Below are 22044 nucleotides of genomic sequence, written 5' to 3'. Positions count from 1 at the left end.
ATAGAGAATATCAATGAAACCAAAAGCTTGTTCTTTGAAAAGATCAGTAAAATTGATTGCCTCCAGCTAGGCTAACTAAGAAAAAAGAAAACATAAATCACTAATATCAGAAATGAGAGAGGGAACATCACTACAGATTCCATGGGCATTAAAATGATAATAAAGGAACATCATAAACAACTCTATGTCCACAAATCTGATAATTTAGAGGAAGTGGACCAATTCCTTGAAAGACCCAATCTACCAAAATGCACACAAGAAGAAATAGATAACCTGAATAAGACTATACCAGTAAAAGAAATTGAATCAACCATTAATAACCTCCCAAAACAGAAAGTATCAGACTCAGATGATTTCACTTGTGAATTCTACTAACTATTTAAGAAAGAAATTATACCAATTTTCTACAATCTCTTCCAGAAGATAGAAGCAGAGGGAAGCTTGCCAACTCATTTTATGAGTCTAGTATTACTTTCATACCAAAACTAAAGACATTAGAAGGGGAAAAAAACCCAATATCTCTGATGAACATAGATGCAGAAATTCTCAATTTGTTGTAATTCTCTATATTAGCAAATAGAACTCAACAACATATAAAAAGAAGTATACTTTACAACCTTGTGGGATTTATCCTTGGTATGCAAGGTTGGTTCACATTTGAAAATGAATTAATGTAATCCATCACATCAACAAGCTAAAGAAGAAAAATCACATGATTATATCAATAGATGCAGGAAAAGCATTTGACAAAATCCAATACTCATTCATGATAAAAACTTCAGCAAATTACAAGTTCTTTGTCAACTTGACAAAGAACATCAATTAAAAATCTATAGCTGCCATCATACTTAATTGTGAGGAAATAGCTTTCCCAGTAAGATCAGGAACAAGAAAATGATGCCCTCTCTCACCACTCCTTTTCAATATTGTACTGGAAGTCCTAGCTAATATAGTAAGACAAGAAAAGGGTATAAAAGGCCTACAGACTGGGAAAGAAGAAACAAAACTGCCTTTGTTCACAGATGACATGATTGTCTATGTAGAAAATCCAAAGAATCTAGGGGAAAAAATCTCCTGCAACAACTAAAAAGTGAGTATAATAACGTTGCAGGATACAAGGTTAGTATACAAAGGTCAGGTTTTTTTTCCTATTTACCAACAATGAACAAATGGAATTTGAAATGAAAAACATCACCATTTACACTAGTACTCCCAAAATGAAATACCTTCATATAAATCTAACAAAATATGTACAATATCTACATGAGGAAAACTGCAAAATTCTGAAGAAAGAAATTTAAAAACTAAATAAATGTATAGATTTTACATGTTCATGGAAGACTCAATATTGTCAAGAAATTAGTTCATCTCAACTCGATCTATAGATTCAATGCAACTCCAATTAAAATCCCCACGTTGTTTCATGGTGTCGACAAATTCATTCTAAAGTTTATATAGATATTGCAGAAGACCAAGAATAACTAACACAATATTGAAGGAGAAAAATTAAAAATTGAAGAACTGACACTACTCCCCTACAAGACTTACTATAAACCTACAATAATCAAGAGAGTATAATTTGGTGAACAGGATGTAAATATATTAATGGAACAGAATAGAGAGCTCAGAAATAGATACACATAAACGTAGTCAGCTGACCTTTGACAAAGGAGCAAAGGCAACCCAATGGAAGAAAGGTAGTCTGGTGCTAGATCTACTGGACATACACATGCAAAACAAATTAATCTAGATCAGACCTTATGCCCTTCATAAAAATTAACTCAAAGTGGGACATAGACCTAAGTGTAAAATGCAAAACTGTGAAACTCATAGAAGTTAACATAGGAGAAAATCTAGATGACTTTAGTTATGGTGATTACTTAAAAAACAAAACAGAACAGGAAAGGCACAATCCATGAAAGAAATAATTGATTAGCTGAACTTATTTAACATTAAAACTTCCACCCTGTGAAAGACAATGTCAAGAGAATGAGTACACAAGCCACCAACTGGGAGAAACTATTTACAAAACACACAACTGATAAAGAACTATCCAAAATATACCAAGAACTTTTAAAACTCAACAATAAGAAAACAGACAACCTGATTAAAAATGGGCAAAAGACCTTAAAAGGCACCTCACTGAAGAAAATATACAGATGGAAAATAAGCATATAAAAATGTTCTCAACATCATATGTCATTAGGGAATTGCAAATTAAAACAACAAAGTACCACTGCATATCCATTAGAGTGGCCAGAAGTCCCAAACACTGACACCAGATGCTGGTGAGGATATGGAGCAACAGGAACTCTCATTCATTGCTGCTAAAAATACAAAATAGTACAGCCAATTTGGAAGACAGTTTGGCAGTTTCTTACAAAACTAAATGTACTCTAACCATATGATTCAGTAGTCACTCTTCTTGGTATTATTTACACAAATGGGCTAAAAATTTATGCCCACAAAAACCTGCACACAAATGTTTATAGCAGCTTTGTCCATAACTGCCAAAATTTGGGGATGGGGTTGCTTACACTGCTTGTTGTATCATACTCCTGTTTTTTTTCCAAACACTCCATCATCTCATAAAATTTTTGTTGTTAATAGTACTTTATTGAATTATAGTCAACACACCACAAAGTGCACAGATCTTAAGTGTACACAGCTCAATGAATGTAGACAAATGTATACATTTGTCGAAAACCATTGCTCACATCAAGATAACAGAAAAGTCTTGCAACAGTATGACTTTATTTATCCCTCTTCTGCCCTTGTGCTAGATTTATCATATATTTTACTTCTACATTCTTATTATTTTTGCTTTAAAAAACCAAAGCCTTTAAGTTTAAAAAAAATTTCCCTTATATTTGTTCACATGTTTACATTCTCTAGTTCTCTACATTTCTTTCTGGCAATCTGGGCTTTCATGTGGGATTCTTTCCCTTCAGCCCAAAAAACTTCCTTTAATGTTTCTTGTTGTGTAATTGTGCTAGTAATTAATTCTCTCAGCTTTTATTCGTCTGAAAATTTCTAATTTGGCCTTTTTAAAAATTGAAGTACATTTGACATATAACAGTTTCAGGTGCATAACATAATGATTTGATATTTGTAAATATTGCAAAATGATCACCACAATAAGTCTATCATTCATGGTTAAAAATTTTTTTCTTGTGATGAGAACTTTTAAGATCTACTCTTAGCAACTTTCAAATATGCAATACAGTGTTCCTAACTATAGTCAGCATGCTGTACATTACCTCCTCATGACTTATTTTGTAACTGGAAGTTTGAACCTTTTGACCCCCTTCACCCATTTACCCACCCTCCTGCCCTCTGCCTCTGGCAACTGTCAGTCTGTTCTCTACATCCATGAACTTGATTGTTTTTTTTTTTTAATTCCACATATAAGAGAGATTATATGGTATTTGTCTTTCTCTGTCTGACTTATTTCTCTTAGCATAGTGCCCTCAAGGTCAGTCCATCTATGTTGTAGCAAATGTCAAGATTTTCCTCCTTTTTTATGGCTGAATAATATTTCATTATATATACATATATATACTATATATAGTACTATATATATGTATATATATCTACCATTTTTAATCCACTTATTCATTGATGAACACTTAAGGTGTTTCCATATCTTGGCTGTTGTAAATAATGTTGCTATGAACATGGGAATGCTTACAACTTTTTGAATTAGAGTTTTCTTTGGAAAAATACCCAGAAGTAGAATTACTGGATCATATGGTATTTCTAGTTTTAATTTTTTAAGGAACCTCCATTCTGTTTTCCATAGTGGCTACATCAATATACATTCCCACTGACAGTGCATGAGGGTTCCTTTTTCTCCACATCCTTGCCAAAATTTATTACCTGTGGTCTTTTTGACTAGAGCCTTTCTAACAGGTGTGAGGTGTTATCTCATTGGGGTTTTGATTTGCATTTCCCTGATGATTAGTGATGCTGAGCATCTTTTCGTGTACCTGTTTGCCATCTGTATGTCTTCTTTGGAAAAATGCCTGTTCGGATCCTCTGCCCAATTTTTAATCGAATTATCTGGGATTTTTTGCTATTGAGTTGTATGAGTTCATTGTATATTATGAACACTAACCACTTATCATATATAAGGTATGCAAATATTTTCCATTTAGTAGGTCGCCTTTTCACTTTGTTGATGGTTTCCTTTGGTGTGCAGAAGCTTTTTAGTTTGATGTAGTCCACTCCCCCCCCCGCCCTTTTTTTTTTTTTTTTTAACTTTCGCTGCCTTTGCTTTTGGTGTCAAATCCAAAAATTCATCACCAATACCAACACTTAATACCTATGTTTTCTTCTAAAAGTTTTATGATTTCAGGTCTTATGTTCAAGTCTTTAATCCATTTTGAGTTAATTTTTGTGTATAGTGTAGATAGAGGTCCAGCTTCCTTCTTTTGCATGTGACTGTTCAATTTAATTTTTGTGTATAGTGTAGATAGAGGTCCAGCTTCCTTCTTTTGCATGTGACTGTTCAATTTTCCAAATACCGTTTATTGAAAAGATTGTCCTTTCCCCATTGTATATTCTTGGCTCTTTTGTCATAAATTAATTGACCATATATCAGTTTATTTCTGGGCTCCAGAATAACAAATGACCCAGTGATCTATGTGTCTGTTTTTATTCTAATACCATACTATTTGATTACAATAAGTTTGTAATATAGTTTGAAATCAGCGAGTGTGATACCTCCTTTGTTCTTCTTTCTGACCTTTATTTTTGAAGTATATTTTTGTCGGGTATAGACTTCAAGTTCACAGACCCTGTTTCCTTTAAAGCTGTTCTTTCATTGTCTTTTGGCTTCCTTTATTTCTAATGACAAGCCAGCGTAACTCTTATTGTTGTCCCTCTAGATGTAATTTGACTATATTTTCTGGATGATTTAAACTTTTTCTTTTCATCTTTGATTTCTACAGTTTAATTATAATGTGACTAGGCATACTATTCCTTGTATTTATCCTGCTTGGGCTTCACTAGACTTTTTGGACCTGTGTATTGTCTTTCATCAATTTTGAAAAGTCATCTTCTCTTCGAATATTTATTCTGCTCCATTCTCTCTCTCCTCTTCTTCTGGGACTTCAATTATACATATGTCACACCATTTCATATTGTTTCATAGGTTTTTTCTTTTAAAATTAATAGCATTTTAAAGCAATTTTTTTAGATTTACCTAAAATATGAGTGGTAGGTACAGAGAGTTTCCATTTAACCCTTTACCCCCTCATACACACACACAGTCTCCCCTATCATTAACACCTTACATTAGTGTGGTATATTTGTTACAATTGATAAACCAATATTATACATTATTATTAAAGTCCATAAATTACATTAGGGTTCACTCTTTGTGTTCTGTGGGTTTTGACATATTTATAATGATATGCATCCATCATTACAGTATCATACAGAATAGTTTCAGTGCCCTAAAAACTTCCTGTGCTCTAGCTATTCATTCCTCCCTCCTCCTGGAATCCCCTGGCAATCACTGATTTTTTTTTTTACTGTCTTCATAGTTTTGTAAACTTTAAGAAGTCCTCTTTATTCCTGGAGACTTTCCTCCCAGAGACCTCCTTTTCTGCTTCCACCTATGTGGTTGTTTTCTAGGTCTGTGGAAGACTGTCATCCTAGAGCTTCCTTTCAATGCCCTCTTGGTTTGGATCCACTGTTTCCAAGATTAAAATCCTTCATCTTTCCTGGTTTCCTCCTGGGTTTGCTAGCATACATCCTCAAGTAAGTGCCAAAAAAAAAAGGATACATGACAGCTAAACTTTCAGAGACCTCACATATATGAAAACGTTTTTATTCTGCTCTCACATCTGATTAGTTGGGTATATAATTCTAGGTTAGAAATAATTTTTCATAGAATTTTGGAAGGGTTTATCTGCTGTCTTCTAGTATCTAGAGTTGCTGCTAAGAAATAGTATATAAATCTGTTTATGATTCATTTGGAAATGGCTTTTTTCAAGGTGTCTAGAAGACTTTAGCATCTTCTCTATATCTTTGCTTTTGCAACATTTTACAGTGATAAGTGTAAGTATGGATCTTTTTTCATGCTTTGTATTGAGCATTTAGTTGACCTTTTCAACCTGAACACTAAGAAAGTTGCATATTATTTCCTTGATAATTTCCCCCCTCCCCTCCTTTTTTTTTTCTTTATTCTCTTTTCTGGTCAGATATTGGACAACGTGGATTGGTTTTTATCTCATATTTACCACCACTTTATGTTGCTTTCTGTTCTAGGAAATTTCCTTTACTTCATTTTCAGTCTTTCATTTTTCCAGTTTTTCATTTCAGCAATCATATTTATTTTATCTCCAAGAACGCTTTTTGTTCTCTAATTGTTCCTTTCATATGGTATTCTATTCTTATTTCATGTACATTCTCAAATCTCTGAGAATATAATTTAAAATTTTTGTTTTATTTCATTCTGGTCCCTGAATTATCGGTTTCTTCTGAGGACAGTTTTTCAGTTTGTTTTGCTTGACTTTTCCTTTTCTTGCTGCTGAGTTTTGTTTTATGTTAATGATCCTCGGTTGTCTGATACTTAAGAAGGAAGGTCTCAATAGCTTACGCAGATATACTATGCTGTTGTGAAGGTAGGACTGTTTTCTTGTCAGGTCCCCCCTCTGAGACCATCTTCTGCCTGGGACAGGGCAGGACAAAGCTTTATTGACTGATGGGCTTTAGTTTGTGGTCAATGGACATAGAGCTGACTATGAAGTTGTGGGCTTTCCACATACCAGAATGAGTTGTTTTCACTCTGGAACTCCAACAATCACTCTTAAAGCTTTAGCTCTCCCTTAGGTAATCCATTCAATGACTAAAAGTATGATAAATGTTAGCAGTTTCTAAGCACAGGAATGAAGAGAGGAGTAGAGCTGCTGACTGATGCTGTTGTACCATGTACAAACCCTTGATTAATTTCCCCTTTTTAGGCCCCTTTTCTCACTCCTTCCTTTAGCTGTATACTATTTCTAAGCTCAGATTTTCCTCCAGTTTCTATTGTCAAATGGATTTCTTTTGTAGGTAGCTCGCATATTTAAGGCTGCAGCTTTCTCTACCTGTTTCCATCCTTCAACCTGGTCCTATCTGCTTTCACCTCCCAGAAGTGTGTGACAACCACTATCTCTTCTCCCCCAATTCTCTTCATGGTGATATGTTTTTTCCTTTTTATATTTCTATACTTTTATTTCAGTTAAGCATTATGTGCCCTGTCTGCCATCTTGAACTAGCTTGGTTTTGTTCTTATGTCCTTTTCTTCCTTCACTTAATCAAAGCTCTCATTCATTTAGTTTATCAGCTCTCAGGTTGGTGTTGGGCAAGACAGCAAAAAGATTAATTTCAAACAATGTGCTTATTTATGCTAATAAATATCTGGTTAGTAAAATTTCATGAAATATTACTAACTTTAGGAAAAAATATATGATGCAGAGAAAAATTTTGTAGCCTTGCTGGAAGAAAGATGTTAGGAAGAATAGAACCCAAGAAATCATCATAGGTCCCTTACAGTAATTTTCTGCCTGAAGCAGTCTGCTCTTCACTTACATCCAGGTATAATTTTTTATTTGTTGTTAAAATGGGAGCTGGGAAACTACAGCCCATAGACCAAATCCAGTCCCCTACTTGTTTTATAAAGTTCTATTGTGCTAAAATGGCAAAGTTGGGTATTTGTAACAGAGGCCATATGACTCACAATGCCGAAAATATTTACTGTCTGGTCCTTTACTGAAAAAAATTTTTGATCCATCTCCTAGAAGATCATTCCTGTACTATACCCCCTTTATTTCCTCTTTCAGGAATTGAGCTGCAATTTCATGAGTAACCTTAGAGCCCAAATTTCTCTATCACCTCAGATATAATCTGGGTGGACACCATAAAATCAAAGAATCTTTGGATCTTAAATCAACTGAATTCCATCTTATTTTACTCCCTCTTCCCAGTAACATAGTAACTAAACTTGTTCTGTATACAGTACTCTTATTTTTTAAATAGCAGACATTTGGTATTGGTCTATTTGGATTTTTCCTTTCTTCTTGAATCAGTTTTGGTAATTTATGTCTTTCTAGGAATTTGTTTATTTCATCTAAGTTGTCTAATTTTTTAGCTTGAAGTTGTTTATAATATTTCCTTAACATTCTTTTAATTTCTGTAGGGTCTATAGTGATGTTTCCTCTTTCATTTCTGATTTTGGTGGTTTGTGTCTTTTCTCATTTTTCTTGGTCACTCTAGCTAAAACTTTATCCATTTTGCTGACCTTCTCAAATAATCAATTTTTTGTTTCATTGATTTTCTTTAGTGTTTTACTATTTTCTATTTTATTATTTTCTACTCCAATCTTTTTAATTTCATACATCCTACTTACTTTTGATTTGGCTTACTTATCTTTTTCTAACTTTTTAAGATAGATGTGATTGTCAGTTTTAGATTATTTCTTTCTTTCTAATATATTTTTAAACCTATAAATTTCCCTCTACACATATCACATTCCTTTAATATTGATATATTCTGTTTTCATTTTTATTCACTTTAAGACATGTTGTAATCCCCTTGTGTTTACCTCTTTGATTCATGATTACCATTTGCATGATATATATTTTATATCCTTTTATTTTTAGCCTGTTCATTTCACCTGAAGTGTGTTTCTTATAGACACCATATAGTTGGATATTTTTTTAATCCACTATGACAATCTTTGCCTTTTGATTTTAGTCCAGTCATATTTAACATAATTACTGATATTGTTAGACTTATGTCTACCATTGCATTATTTCTTATTTGTCATATCTTTTTATTTTTCTGTTCTTACTCTACTGCTTCTTTTGTTTTAACCAAGTATTTTTAGTGTATTATTTCAATTTCTCTGTTATTATTTTAGCTGTATTTTAGAGGCTTTAGTGTGAATGGTTTCTCTAGGAATTACCATAATCACCTTCAACTTTTTACAGTCTACTTCAGTTTAATATTGACGTAATTTGGTATTATGTAGCAGCTTTGAGCCAATATACCTCTATATACTGTAAACTCAACAATATTTTGTTATTCTTATTGCTTTTAAAAATCTTAAGCTTTTTTTAAAAAAATTGAGATGAAATGAGAAAAACATATATACACAATCTTTTATACTTGGACATTTATTTATCATTTTCAGTGCCCTTTATTCTTTCTTATTGGTTCAAATTACCTTGTGTCATTTCCTTTCAACTTAAAGATTTTCTTTAGTGTTTCTTCAGCAAAGATGAATTCTGTTTATTTATTTATTTATTTATTTGTCTGAGAATGTCTTTATTTAAGCTTCATTTTGAAGGATGGTTTTACTGCATAAAGGATTCTTGATTGACAGTTGTTGCTTTTTTTTCTGTACTTCTGAAATGTCACTTCACTGCCTTCTGGCCTCCGTTTTTTCTGATGAAAATGTTGCTATTAATTGTATTATTGTCCCCATATGTAATGAGTCATTTCTCTTGCCACTCCCGAGATTTTTGCTTTGTCTTTGGCTGTCTTTGGTTTCATTAAATTTGGAAATTTGGACATTATATTTTCAAATATTTTCTCCCCCTTTATCTCTCTCTCTTCTCCTCCTGGGACTCCCCTTATGCATATGTTAATACTCTTGATGGTATTCCATTGCTGTCTGAGGCTCTGTTTATGTTTTTCTTCATTCCTTTTTTCTTGTTGTTCTTCATATTGATTATCTCTATTGATCTATCTTCAAGTTTGTTGATACTTTCTTTCACAAGCTCAAATATGCTGTTGAACCTCTCCAGTGAATTTTTCATTTCAGTTGTTGTATGTTTCAATTCTAGATTTTCTTTTATTAAAAAAATGGAAGTTGGCCTGCCTAAAGTTATGGATCTGCATTAGATAATCTCTTATAATTTTTTAAATTCAATTTATTTAAACTAAAAACAAAAACAGTTCACCCATTTCTCCCATGCCCATTTTCATTTTAAAGTAAATTTTATCTCTTTATTGATATTCTCTATTAAATGGCACATTTTTATCATATTTTAATTATTTATACATGTTTATAATAGCTGTTTTGAACACTTTGTAAATCTAACACCTGGACTCACTCTATGTCTATTGATTGCTTTTTTCCTGAGTAGGTATCATACTTTCATGTTTCTTTGCACATCTAGAAAATTTGGTTGAAAACTAAACATTTTAATTACACATTATTGCAACTTTGAATTCAGTTTTATTTTTTAGGGTTTTTGTTATTATTATTGTTGTTTTGGTAATTCACATGTACTTAAACTGTGGATTTTTACCTGCCCCATGGTTTGCAGCAGCCAGTGGTTCTTATCAATTTTTTTGTTTGTTTATTTTTTTGTTGTTAGGCTATCTTCCTAGTGGTTTCCCTTTTGTCTGCATAGCTTAGTAGTCACCTAATGATTTGGGAGAGACATTGTGTTCAGGCCAATAAGTCTTCCACCCTCTGCCAGGTGATTTGTAGATGGGTTGAAGAATGCATTTAAAGTTGCTGCTAGTACTCAGGTCTCACATCGTTTTTCACTTTTTGCCATACTCTTTGAGTCTTCCCTGCATTTGCATACTTGCCCAATTAGCCATGGATATGTAGAGAACTTATTTCAACCGTTCGATACCTCTTTCATATCCATTATCTCCCAGTCACATTTTTGGCTGGTCTGCCACTTGCCTCAACTTGGACTGCAGCCTCAAACTAGCAAAACTACATGTTTTCTCTGTCCATTCCCAAACCAGTCTGCCACTTTTAGCCAGCAAGGTCATGGGTTTTCTGCCTCCACTCTATATCAAATCCATTCCACCTCCTCTGGCAGGAAAGCTGCTGGTTTTTACTCCCAACTCCATGCTGGTATAACTAGTTTTTCCCAACTGAGCTGAAGCGGGGGAGAAGGATGAGAGGAATGGTAGCAATCCCAGGCAGGAAGGCCTCAGACTCTCAGTGATCCTACCCAAAACTCTAGCATTTTTTTCAAGAATAAATGCTTCTCAATTTGATAACTGCCTTTGGTCAGTTTTCAAGGTCCTGAAATGGTTGCTTTTATTATTTTATACAGTTTTATATGTAGACTTTTTTATTGAAATAAACTGTCAACTTCTTCATGTTATCATTGTTGGAAATCCCATATCCAACTTATTTTTATATCCCCTGATTTAACAATTTTGATTAGGTATTTGTTATACAATCAAACACTTGTTTAGACCAACCTACATGTTTACAATTTTTTTTGTTCATTTTTCCTTCCTTTATAGTCCTATGTCCTTATTCCTAAAGCATATCTTCTAATAGTTTTTCCCCTAGTAAAAATGGAATATATTCTTAGATATATTTGCTTGACAATATCTTTCATTTGTCCTTTTCTTGAATGATAGTTTAACTTGCTGCAGAATTCAACATTGGATATTTTATCTCTGTACTTTGAAGACCTTATTTCATTATCTTCCAGCTTCTGTTGTTGCTGTTGAGAATTGAGGATCTGCTCTAATGTTTATTTCTTTATGACTAATCTATGTTTTTCCCTCTAGATTCTTTAAGACATTATTTTTGTTTTTGGTGATCTGTAGTTTCTCAACATTGTGTCTAAGTATCTATTTATTTTTATTTAATCCTGGTGAGAATTTATTTTACTTCCTGTGTCCAAATCAATACAGAATTGATTATGGTTTTAATCAATTCTATAAATTTGTTAAGCCAATTTTCTTCTCAAATATTGTTTCTTTTTCACTCTTTCTATTCTGTTTCTGAAATTACTATTAGATATATTTTACATCTTTTCCAAAATCTAAATATCTCATATTTTCCATCTCATTTTTCTTGTTATGCTACACTCTAGGTAATTTCCTCATATCTACCAGTTTACCATATTTCTCTTTTCAGCTGTATCTAGCCTGCTGTTTAAGGTATCTAATTTTTAAATTTCAGTAATTATAGTTTCTTTCTAAATTTGTATTTGAGTCTTTTACAATGCTTCCAGGTATTTCTTTTCTTATGTCTTAAGTATTTTTTTAATTGTCTTGAGTTTCTTTGAAAATACATATTTTATATTGTCTATCTACTGGTTCTGTTAGCTGAAGTTTTTGGATATCTAAGCCCATTCTTTGTTGTATCTATCAACTTTTGTTCATGGGGATTACTTCTTATTTTGTAAGTTTTTATTATAAATTCAGATTCAGTGGGCTTTTGTCTTTGAGACTTTATGCAGTCTGGAATCAGGAGTGTCTATTAGGGATATTTTGAACTAGAATCTACCAAGTGCCCTAGGAATAGTTCCATGGGAAGATACATTTTATGCCAAATTCAGAGTTTGGGGGTTCCTAAACCATACAAATCATGTAAATTTGAGCCCAAAACATAAGTTAGTTGAGGCCTGTATGAATTCTCAGAAGTGATTTTGCCACCTGGAGACCAGCTAAGACAAACAATCTGCCTTGTCTTCTCCCTTTATCAGTAGAATGATAATTTCTGGTTCATTCTTTTAGTAAGAGTTCAGTCCTTTAAGTATTCCAATTTTGTGGAGTGGTTATAGTCAGAGAGGAGGGGACAAGAATCTTATTTCTAACTTCCTGCCTTGAGTTTGTCAAAATTCTCCTCTTTCACCCTTGGCAGATTGGAGCCACCAAAAAGGAGTCACAGCTAAAGAATACACTTAAGCTGTTTTAAGGACCTGAAAAAAAAAACATTAGAAATTATGATTCATAGTAAATGAAGGTAGCTATTTAATTTGAAGATGGCAGTTTGCAGTATAACCTTCTGTCCTTTACAGAAATCTATGAATTCCCTCTGTGAGTAGGGACTTTCCTTAGTACCTAGTTGACAGAAATAATATGGCTACTACCTTATCATTACTTATCCTGTCCACCTCTACTTCCTATACATAATCTAAGATACTTTACATTCTCCCGAAGACCAGGTTTACTTTGTCCTCAGCCTTTGTCCCCTTTAATAATTTATACCCAAACATCAACTGAGTTATCCTTTCAATACAAATATTTAGTCTGCTGCCATTAAAATATGTGGCACACTGTCTGTGACCACCTAGAGGGGTGGGATAGGGAGGGTAGGAGGAAGGGAGACGCAAGAGGGAAGAGATATGGGGACATATGTATATGTATAACTGATTCACTTTGTTATAAAGCAGAAACTAACACACCATTGTAAAGCTATTATACTCCAATAAAGATGTTAAAAAAAAAAAAGTGGCACACTGCCACTATGATCTTCAATAAATTTGAGAACTGTTATCACAACAAATCATCTTATTCCTGGTGAAAAAGCTACTTTAAAACATAAAATGAAGTAAATCTCTTCATACTGCCATGACATTTTAAAAATGTCATATATTATGAGAAAGCTTAGCACTTTAAAGGATTCACAGATAGTTTAAAAATATTTTTTAATAAAAATACTTTTTTTAGATTGACAAGGACTTTGGAATATATGTTAAACAGACATTTCTTTAACTACACTAGCAAGCAACATTAGTGTACATTATGTATCATTATATAGGATTGGCTATTAATATATTCGATGAAATCAAATTCCTCTCTTATATGTATATATCTACATCTAGATAGATATATAGACATGCACTTTTTTATATTTCAGGAGCTATACTTTTTATGATATGGTGTGTAACCTGGTCATTCTCAGGCCCTGAAGTTCTTCCTGATGGAAGTTTATTTGGACTGTTAATTATCTTTTATGGTGCTGTTATTGGCGGGAAACTTTTGGAAATCATTAGAATACCTTCAGTGCCTCAACTTCCCCCTCTTCTTGGTAAGTGAATAATTAGCTCTCATTTTTTTGTCATTGACTACATGTAGATTATGACTATATTCTAGTCACAGTAGATATAATTTAGAACTATTTCAATGTATATGATCTATATAGCTTTTTTATATGTGTACTTATTATGTATGTGTATATATAGCTTGTTTATAGAAGTATTTATTCTCTATACACACACAGATTTTTCCTGAAATATATTTTTAAATACTTTAAATATACTCAGCATATGATACTTGTTGCTTTATCATTTAATAGGACATTTTTTACTTAACTTTACATATATTGTAGAAAAGGAAAAATTTGAAAAAAACTGAATTTTTCTGTAGATAACCTAATTCAAATACAATTACAAGATTCAAATGTTATAGTGACTAGGGCACCAAAAGGTTTTATAGTTTTTGGGTGAGCTGTTTGAGCATCTCCACTATGTATATTCATCAATACATCATCTGCCTAAACAATGGTACCCCCTATTTCTTCATCACCATTATTATATAATTCTCCAGGTAGAGGAAAATTAGTGGAAGAACTTCTATCAGAGGTGTATTATATCTTCTAAGTATTCAATACATTCAAGTATTTAGTTACTGTCAATAGAGGTAATCACTCTCGCTTATCTCTAACACCCTTTCTGTGTTCATAACACCCATTCAGCACCTCCCAAGTATTTACTGAATCTTTTTTTCCTCCTCTCCAAAACTTCCGCTTTTGTCCTAGCTCAGCCTCTTTGTTTCTAACCATTCCGTGGACTACGGCAGAGCCTTCTGTCTGGTCTCTCCTTCAGTTTTATGTCTATCTAATTTGCCAAGACCATCACATAGAAAATACAAGACTCATTATCTCACTTCCTGCCTAAAACTTTCCCATGGTGCCTTACTCTGCCAAAACAGGGGAGGGTAGAGGGTAGGGGTAGCTTTCCATGATCTGACCCCTCCAGCCCATTCCCCACTCCCATCCTAGTCCTTTATGTTCCAGCAATACTGAATTGCTTGTTGCACCCCATTGACATATATCATTTCTTATATCCATTCCTTCATTTATGCTGTTTCCTCTACTTGCATGTAACCTGCCCTTCACCAAAGTAGCGAGAGACATAGTGTGTTTGAAGAAGGGAAATTAAGCATTTCTGTTTTCTCTCTTGGGAAAATGAACTGAATCAGACATGGTTTATTTTTTTCTTCTAAGGGATGTTACTGGCTGGTTTTACCGTTAGGAATGTTCCATTCCTCAGTGATCACGTCTATATTAGTAACACAATGTCTTCAACTTTAAGAAACACTGCCCTTACCATTATTCTAGTGCAAGCTGGGCTTGGACTCGATCCACAGGTAGATTTCCAATTATACCTTGAGTATAGTTATTTTCAATATTAGAGGCTGGTGGAAAAGAAAAAGAGGCAAAATTTTTCTTACTGCTGTTCCAGGTAGAGCAAAACTAAGACAAGGAACAAAGATTTTGCAGAAATATTGACACCTTAATTTCTACTTCTGGTTATATTACTGATATGAAAAGAAATCTCTGTGATATAAGATCTCTATTGGAAATAATCTTTAATTATTTACATAGACATAAATGTCCCTTATGCATGCAACATTTGTATCATTTGAGAGTTGTGGCTCTTCTGTGGAGAACTATTTACTTTTCAGTTAACAAAGGATAAGGTCCTCCTGTAAAAGGTTATTGCTTTTGTTTTGTTTTCTCAGAATGATTAAGAATTTCAATAATATTATTGTTTCATGAATTTTTCCCACAGAACTATGTTCCTGATTATCTTTACATTTTTGTAAAAGCTAATCTTTTCAAATATTTCTTAAAATATTACTGTTTAGGGATCATAAATCTATTTGGGTTTTTAAAGATGGATATTCTTGAATATACCAGCTATTCAGGATATAACAAATGTGGCAAATATATAAGACTGGTGGAAGTATCTTAAGAGCATAAATAATTATAGACAGTGATAATTTATTGTATTATCCAGTAGAAAATTTGAACCAATAAGAAAATTTAAAAGTTTTCCCTGTCAGTTAATTTTGCAGTTTTTAAATGATTTTCTCTTTTGGCATAATTATTACCACTAATCAAACAGTTCATCTCTACAAGTTAACTGATGGAAATAAACCTATAGGATACTTTCATTATACTATTTACTAAGAAGATAAGGGAGGCAGAAACAGTTATTTAATCACAGAGAAATGGGTCTTTTTTAATAATTAAAATACGAGTGTTTTATAAACTATGAAATAGTTTATAATCCAATATATGATGACATATAAAATGAGCTGCATTAGCATTTAAAGCCCAGTGGGACATCTGGAATGTATTTCAATATTTGCTTAAAATAACTTTCTTATTGGCCAGTATAGGTTTGTCTAAATGTGACTATGTTTATATTTCAGGCTTTGAAGCATTTGAAAGGAGTTTGTTTAAGATTGTCTATGGGTCCTTGCCTCATAGAGGCATGTTCAACTGCTGTTGTTTCCCACTTGCTTATGAATTTTCCCTGGCAATGGGGATTTCTATTAGGGTAACTTTTTCTCATTTTTCTCTATGAAAATATTCAGTTAAAATTCTTGGTTTTAAATTGTTGAAATATTCAGAATATTGTATAGACAAGCTTATCATTAAAATTATTTTCACAGTGGTAGAAAATCTTGGAAATCCGTTGGTCAGAAACAGAGCCATAAATCCTAAATCCACTATATCCTTAACAAATATTCATAGTCTCTAAATGCTTAATGCCAAGATAATTCATGTCATCAATTTATTTTTTCCTCCTATACTTTAATCTATCTCTATTTTTAACGTAATGACTTCTTCCTTATACACCATATGTACATAGATATAAAATCTGTATCTATTATATGTAATATATGTAGTATTATATATGAAAGATATTTTGTATAGATATAGATATTATAACAAAAAACAGCAAACGCTATTTTCCTAGATCCAATGTCCCATCTATTATTATCCGCCATCCATTTCCCTTCATGTCCAAATTCCTCAGAATAATAGTCTATAATCATTATCTCTATATCCTGAGCTTCTTTTCATTTTTCAGTCCATTTAACTTTTGCCTCCACTTATCCATTCCAGTGGATGCCATGTGCATTTCTAAAAGATAAGTGCATTTTCTAACTAAATTAACAATTTCTTATTATCCTTAGGTGGTTTTTAAAAAATTTTTGATCTACTCAGTATTTGGTGGAATCTTTGAATCAATCAAAGGATTGTGTATCCAGTTTTTGTCCAGGTCTTGAATATATCTTTTATCTCTCCTCAGTTCTCTTTTATTATGTCCTTTTGTAACTCCCTCCTCCATATCTATTAAGTTTTTCTTTATACTTCTCATCTGTTTGCCTTTGCAGTACACACTGGAAAATTTTCTCTGCTCAGTTCTCTAGCTTATTAACTCACTCTACAGTTATGTCCATATCACCTATTTATTTATTTAACTTTGGCAATTAATTGTTAATTTCTAAGAACAATAGTTAAATGTTATGAACAGATACAGTATACTTTCATGATTCTGAGGATATTTAGTTATTCTGAAGTCATGTTCTTGTTGTTCTCTTCTTAGTATATCTCTTTCCTTGGGTATAAATTATTCCATTTAATGAACATGGTGCCTCAATTCAAAGTGTTGGCTTTCCCCAAATATTTGGTGATACTTTAATGGGTACTCATTTTTTTAATTGAAACTTCCTGTTAACCTGTGTTTTGTTTTATCTGTTTGCTATTGCCTTCTTGCAGGAAATAGGCCAATCATGCTACCAAGCAAGTTTTCTTAGAAGCTCAGGCTGAGATTAAGATTTTTCTTTGGCCACACCTCGTGGCTTGTGGGATCTTAGTTCCCCACCCAGAGATTGAACCTGGGCCACAGCAGTGAAAGTGCCAAGTCCTAACCACTGGACTCCCAGGGAATTCCCTAAGATTCCTATGCAGATGATTTATTAAGGGAGCTCTCAGTAGAAACCTCTGAGTGAAGAAAGCCAGATAGGAGTGTGGGAAAAAGTCAGTGGTTCCAAAACTTTGCTACCCATTAAAATCACCTGGGGAGTTTTTGAAAATCCCAGAAATTAGAGGAGTGATGTCAGCAAGATGGCAGAATAGGAAACTCCAGGCTCACTTTCCCACATGGAGACACTCTCATAACAATATGAGGACCAGATTACCTTTATGGTAACTCCAGAAACCACTTGAGAGGTTATAGCATTCCATGCAAGCACAATGCCAGGAAGAGGCACAATGGAGCAATTAGAACATTCCATTGCACTTACCCACCATACCCCACATCCCTCCTACAGAGCAAGGGCAATCAGGAGAAAACTCCCAACTTTTGAGTTCTCCCTCAGGAGGAAAAGAAAAAGCTGGAACATGTGTCTTATATTCTGGCTTTATAAGAGGCTGCCCAAGGCACTGGTTTCTGTCTCATCTTACTTGGAACACTGACGGAAAAGAGAGTGGCACATTTTAAGAGAGTGGCATATTTTAAGAGAGTGGCACATTTTAGATGCCCGAGGTCCACTGAGAACAAAGGTGAGTCGTGTGCATTGCTATACTCCAGAGATATTGATTGCAGTACTGCTGATAGATACCTGGGGTTACTCTGGAGTAGGAAAAAGCCATAGTCCAGCTGGAGATAATGCACCAAAGCCTGGAGAAGGCACATTCCAGAAAGGTTTGAGAGACTCCCAGAATCTTTAGCTGGGATGATTGGTGAAGGTCTTTCCCTAGTGAAGAATTTCATAAAGACTAGGAGAGGTGGCTGTTTTTTCAAATATACAATTTCCAACAAAAGATAACAAGGCATACAAAGAAACAGGGACTCAGGGCTCAATCAAAGGAACAAAATAAAATTCCAGAAACCAACCCGAAACAAATGGAAATGTATTACTCAACAAAGAATTCAAAATAACCATCATAAAAATGCTCAGTGAGCTCAAAGATGTTGCAGACATCTAAAAGAAACCAGGAAATTGATGCATGAACAAAGTGAGAATACCAACAAGGATATAGAAACTATGAAAAAAAGAACCAAAAATAAATTCTGGAGCTGTAGAATATGATAAATTGAAAAATTGACTAGAGGGGATCAATAGCAGACTGGATTGGATGAAAAAAAAGAATCAGTGAACGTGAAGACAGGTTATTTGAAATTATAGAATCAGTGGAGCAAAAAGAAAAACAAGGAAAGTGAAGCGATCCTAAGGGACTTGTGGGATGCCATTTAACGGGCAAACCTATGCATTATGGGAGTTTCAGAAAAAGAAGAGAGAAATAAATGGTCAGAAAGCCTATTTGAAGAAATAATGGGCCAAAACCTCCAAATTTGAGGAAGGAAATGGACATACAATTTCAAGATGATCAAAAAGCTCCCATTAAGATAAAACCAAAGAAACCTACACTGAAATACATTGTACTCAAGCTGTCAAAAGTCACAGAAAGTGAGAATCTTAAAAACAATAAGAGAAAAGCAAGAGCTCCCATAAGATAATAGTTGGATTTCTCAGTGGAAACCTTGCAGGCCAGAAGGGAATGGGATGATACATCCAAAATGCTGAAAGGAAAAAAAATGGCCAACCAAGAATACTGTATCTAGCAAACCACATGTAAAAACTTCATGACGTTGAATTTGACAATGATTTCTTGGATATGACACTAAAAGCACAGGCAACAAAAGCAAAAATAGGTGGGACTGCATAAAACTTGAAAACTTCTGCACAGCAAAAGAAACAATTAACAAAGTGAAAAGGCAACACATAGAATGGGAGAAAATAATTGCAAACCATATATCTGAAAAGAGATCAATATTCAGAGTATGTAAAGAACTCCTACAACTCAACAAATTTTAAAAAATAACTAAATAATGGCCAAAGGACTTGAATAGACATTTCTACAAAGGACATATACAAATGGCCAACAAGCATCTGGAAGTACTCAACATTTATAATCATTAGAAAAATGCAAATCAAAACCACAGTGAGATAACACCTCATACCCATTAGGATGGTTACTATTTTTTTAAAAGCTAGAAAATAACAAGTGTTGACACAGACGTGGAGAAATTGGAACATTCGTACACTGCTTTTGGGAATATAAAATGGGCAGCTGCTATGGAAAATAGTTTGGAGTTTTCTCAAAAAACTAAAAGTAAAATTACCATTTAATCCAATAATGCCACTTCTGGGTATATATCCAAAACAACTGAAAGTAGGATCTCAAAGTGATATTTGCACGCCCATGTTAATTGCAAAATAATTCACAATAGCCAAGAGGTAGAGGCAGCCCAAATAGCCATGGACAGGTGAATGGATAAAGAAAACGTGGGATACACACACACACACACACACACACACACATATACACACACACAGAGGAATATTATTCAGTTGTAAAAAAGAAGGAAATCCTGTCTCATTCTATAGCATGGATAGACCTTGAGGACACTGTGTTGAGTGAAATAAGCCAGGACAAATATTGTATGATTCCACTGATATATCTAGAGTAGTCAAAATCATGTTAACAGAAAGTAGAATGGTGGTTGTCAGGGGCTTGGGTGAGGGGGCAAAGGGTGTTGTTCAATGAGTATAGAGTTTTGGTTTTGCAAGATGAAAAAGTTCTAAGTATATGTTACACAACAATGTGAGTATCGTTAGCACTAATGAACAGTACACTTAAAAATAAAGAAGGTTAATTTTATATTATGTATTTTTTACAACAATTAAAAAACTTTACAGTATCCCAGTATTCAGGTCAAACTTCATCCTAGATCAGATCAGAATGTCTTGGAATGTGAATCCAGGCATTAGTATTTTTTAAAAATCCCAAGTACATGGTAAAATCACTGTCAGTGATCCCTGCTTTCTGATATTTAAACTTTTGTTTAAATGTGGGCTGGACTTACTGACTTGCTTCTAATGGACAGAATACCGCAGAAGTGATAGGATATTTCATCTAAGAAGATTAGGTCATAAGAAGACAATGACTTCTGTCTTCCTTGTTCTCTCTTGCACTCTCTTTAATTGCTTGTCTTGGGGGAAGACAGCTGCCATGTTGCGAGCAGCCTTGCGGAGAAGCCCCCATGGCAAGAGACTGAACCTATCAACGGCCATGTGAGTAAACTTGAAAGCAGATCTTCTCCCATCCACCTCATGAGAGACCTTGAGTAGGAAGAGGCATACAGCTAAGCCATACCCAGACTCCTGACCCACAGAAGTGAGATTGTGTGTTGTTTTAAGCTTCTACGTTTGGGCATGATTGTTAAGCAGCAACAGATAAATAGGTGGTTCCAATGTGCAGTAAAGTTCAGGAACCACTGAACTGGGCAAATATGTGTTTTCAGAGAATTCTAGGTTCTTCTTGAGTCCCTAGGGAAATCTTGATTATAAACTGCACCAGTGAGATTGTACAGCCAGAGGCAAAGGAGCTAAACTGTTAGACCCTCACATCAGTCAGTCATTGGCAGGCGCTGTCTGGAAGGGGGAAGTGGTGAACCTCCTTAGCACCCGCAGGTAAGCTCTTGTTATCAGGGCAAGGCTCCCAGAAAGCTGCAGATGTCAGTGGTTAGCAGGCGACAAGCAGCAGCCGGGGCACATGTACACTGGCCCGGCAAATGGGTTCTGGTGGGGACCACGCGCATCACTACTGCAGCATTTAGAAGGTGAATGTGGAAGAGACAAGGCAAGGTTCTGGATGGGATATACGAACAGAAGGTATTCTGAGCAGGAATGTCCCCATTCCTTAGGGGTGTCTTCAACCACCCCAGAAATTTTCTCATTTGCCTTTGTGACTTAGGTGCCCACACTCATTGTTCCTTCTTTCGGGCAGATGTCTTCCTTTCTGACTTGTTCAAGAGGTAGGGATGGTGTGGAGACTACATCTGACTGGCCATTCTTACGGCGGTGCTCTAAGTAATTACCATTTGATTTCCTCAGAGGTGCCACCTACTCCCAGCATCTGCCATTTCTGGGCTTGGGACATTTTTAAAAGTACACCATATCCTTTGTACCAATCTTATATGCTTTTTGGCTCATGGTTTCCTTTTTCAATCCTAAACTGTCTGTCTCTAATCTTCCTGTATACACTTAGTTTCTTGTCCATTGAGGATTCCCCTTTTGTCTTCTAACTAGGTTATGAATTTTCCTATTATTTTCTTTTCTTTTTTTTAATAATATATATTTAATAAAATTAGGGTTATATCATACATGCTGTTTTTTGTTTGAATTTCA

At 34.2% G+C, this 22044-nt stretch overlaps 1 protein-coding gene across 1 annotated transcript in view; it reads left to right on the top strand.

The window, feature by feature from the left end:
• SLC9B1 (solute carrier family 9 member B1) overlaps window positions 1-22044 on the top strand; it is a 46250-nt gene that overhangs the window by 5516 nt on the left and 18690 nt on the right. The window contains exons 3-5 of the mRNA XM_059924194.1: window positions 13628-13798; window positions 14996-15138; window positions 16210-16337. Of these exons, the coding sequence (XP_059780177.1) occupies window positions 13628-13798; window positions 14996-15138; window positions 16210-16337 (442 nt within the window). The remainder of the gene's footprint in view (window positions 1-13627; window positions 13799-14995; window positions 15139-16209; window positions 16338-22044) is intronic.

Source organism: Balaenoptera ricei, chromosome 5, assembly GCF_028023285.1.
Source record: "Balaenoptera ricei isolate mBalRic1 chromosome 5, mBalRic1.hap2, whole genome shotgun sequence".
In the NCBI taxonomy this organism is placed as follows: domain Eukaryota; kingdom Metazoa; phylum Chordata; class Mammalia; order Artiodactyla; family Balaenopteridae; genus Balaenoptera; species Balaenoptera ricei.
The sequence above is the reverse complement of the archived record's forward strand: the minus strand, read 5'-3'. Positions and strand labels throughout refer to the sequence as shown.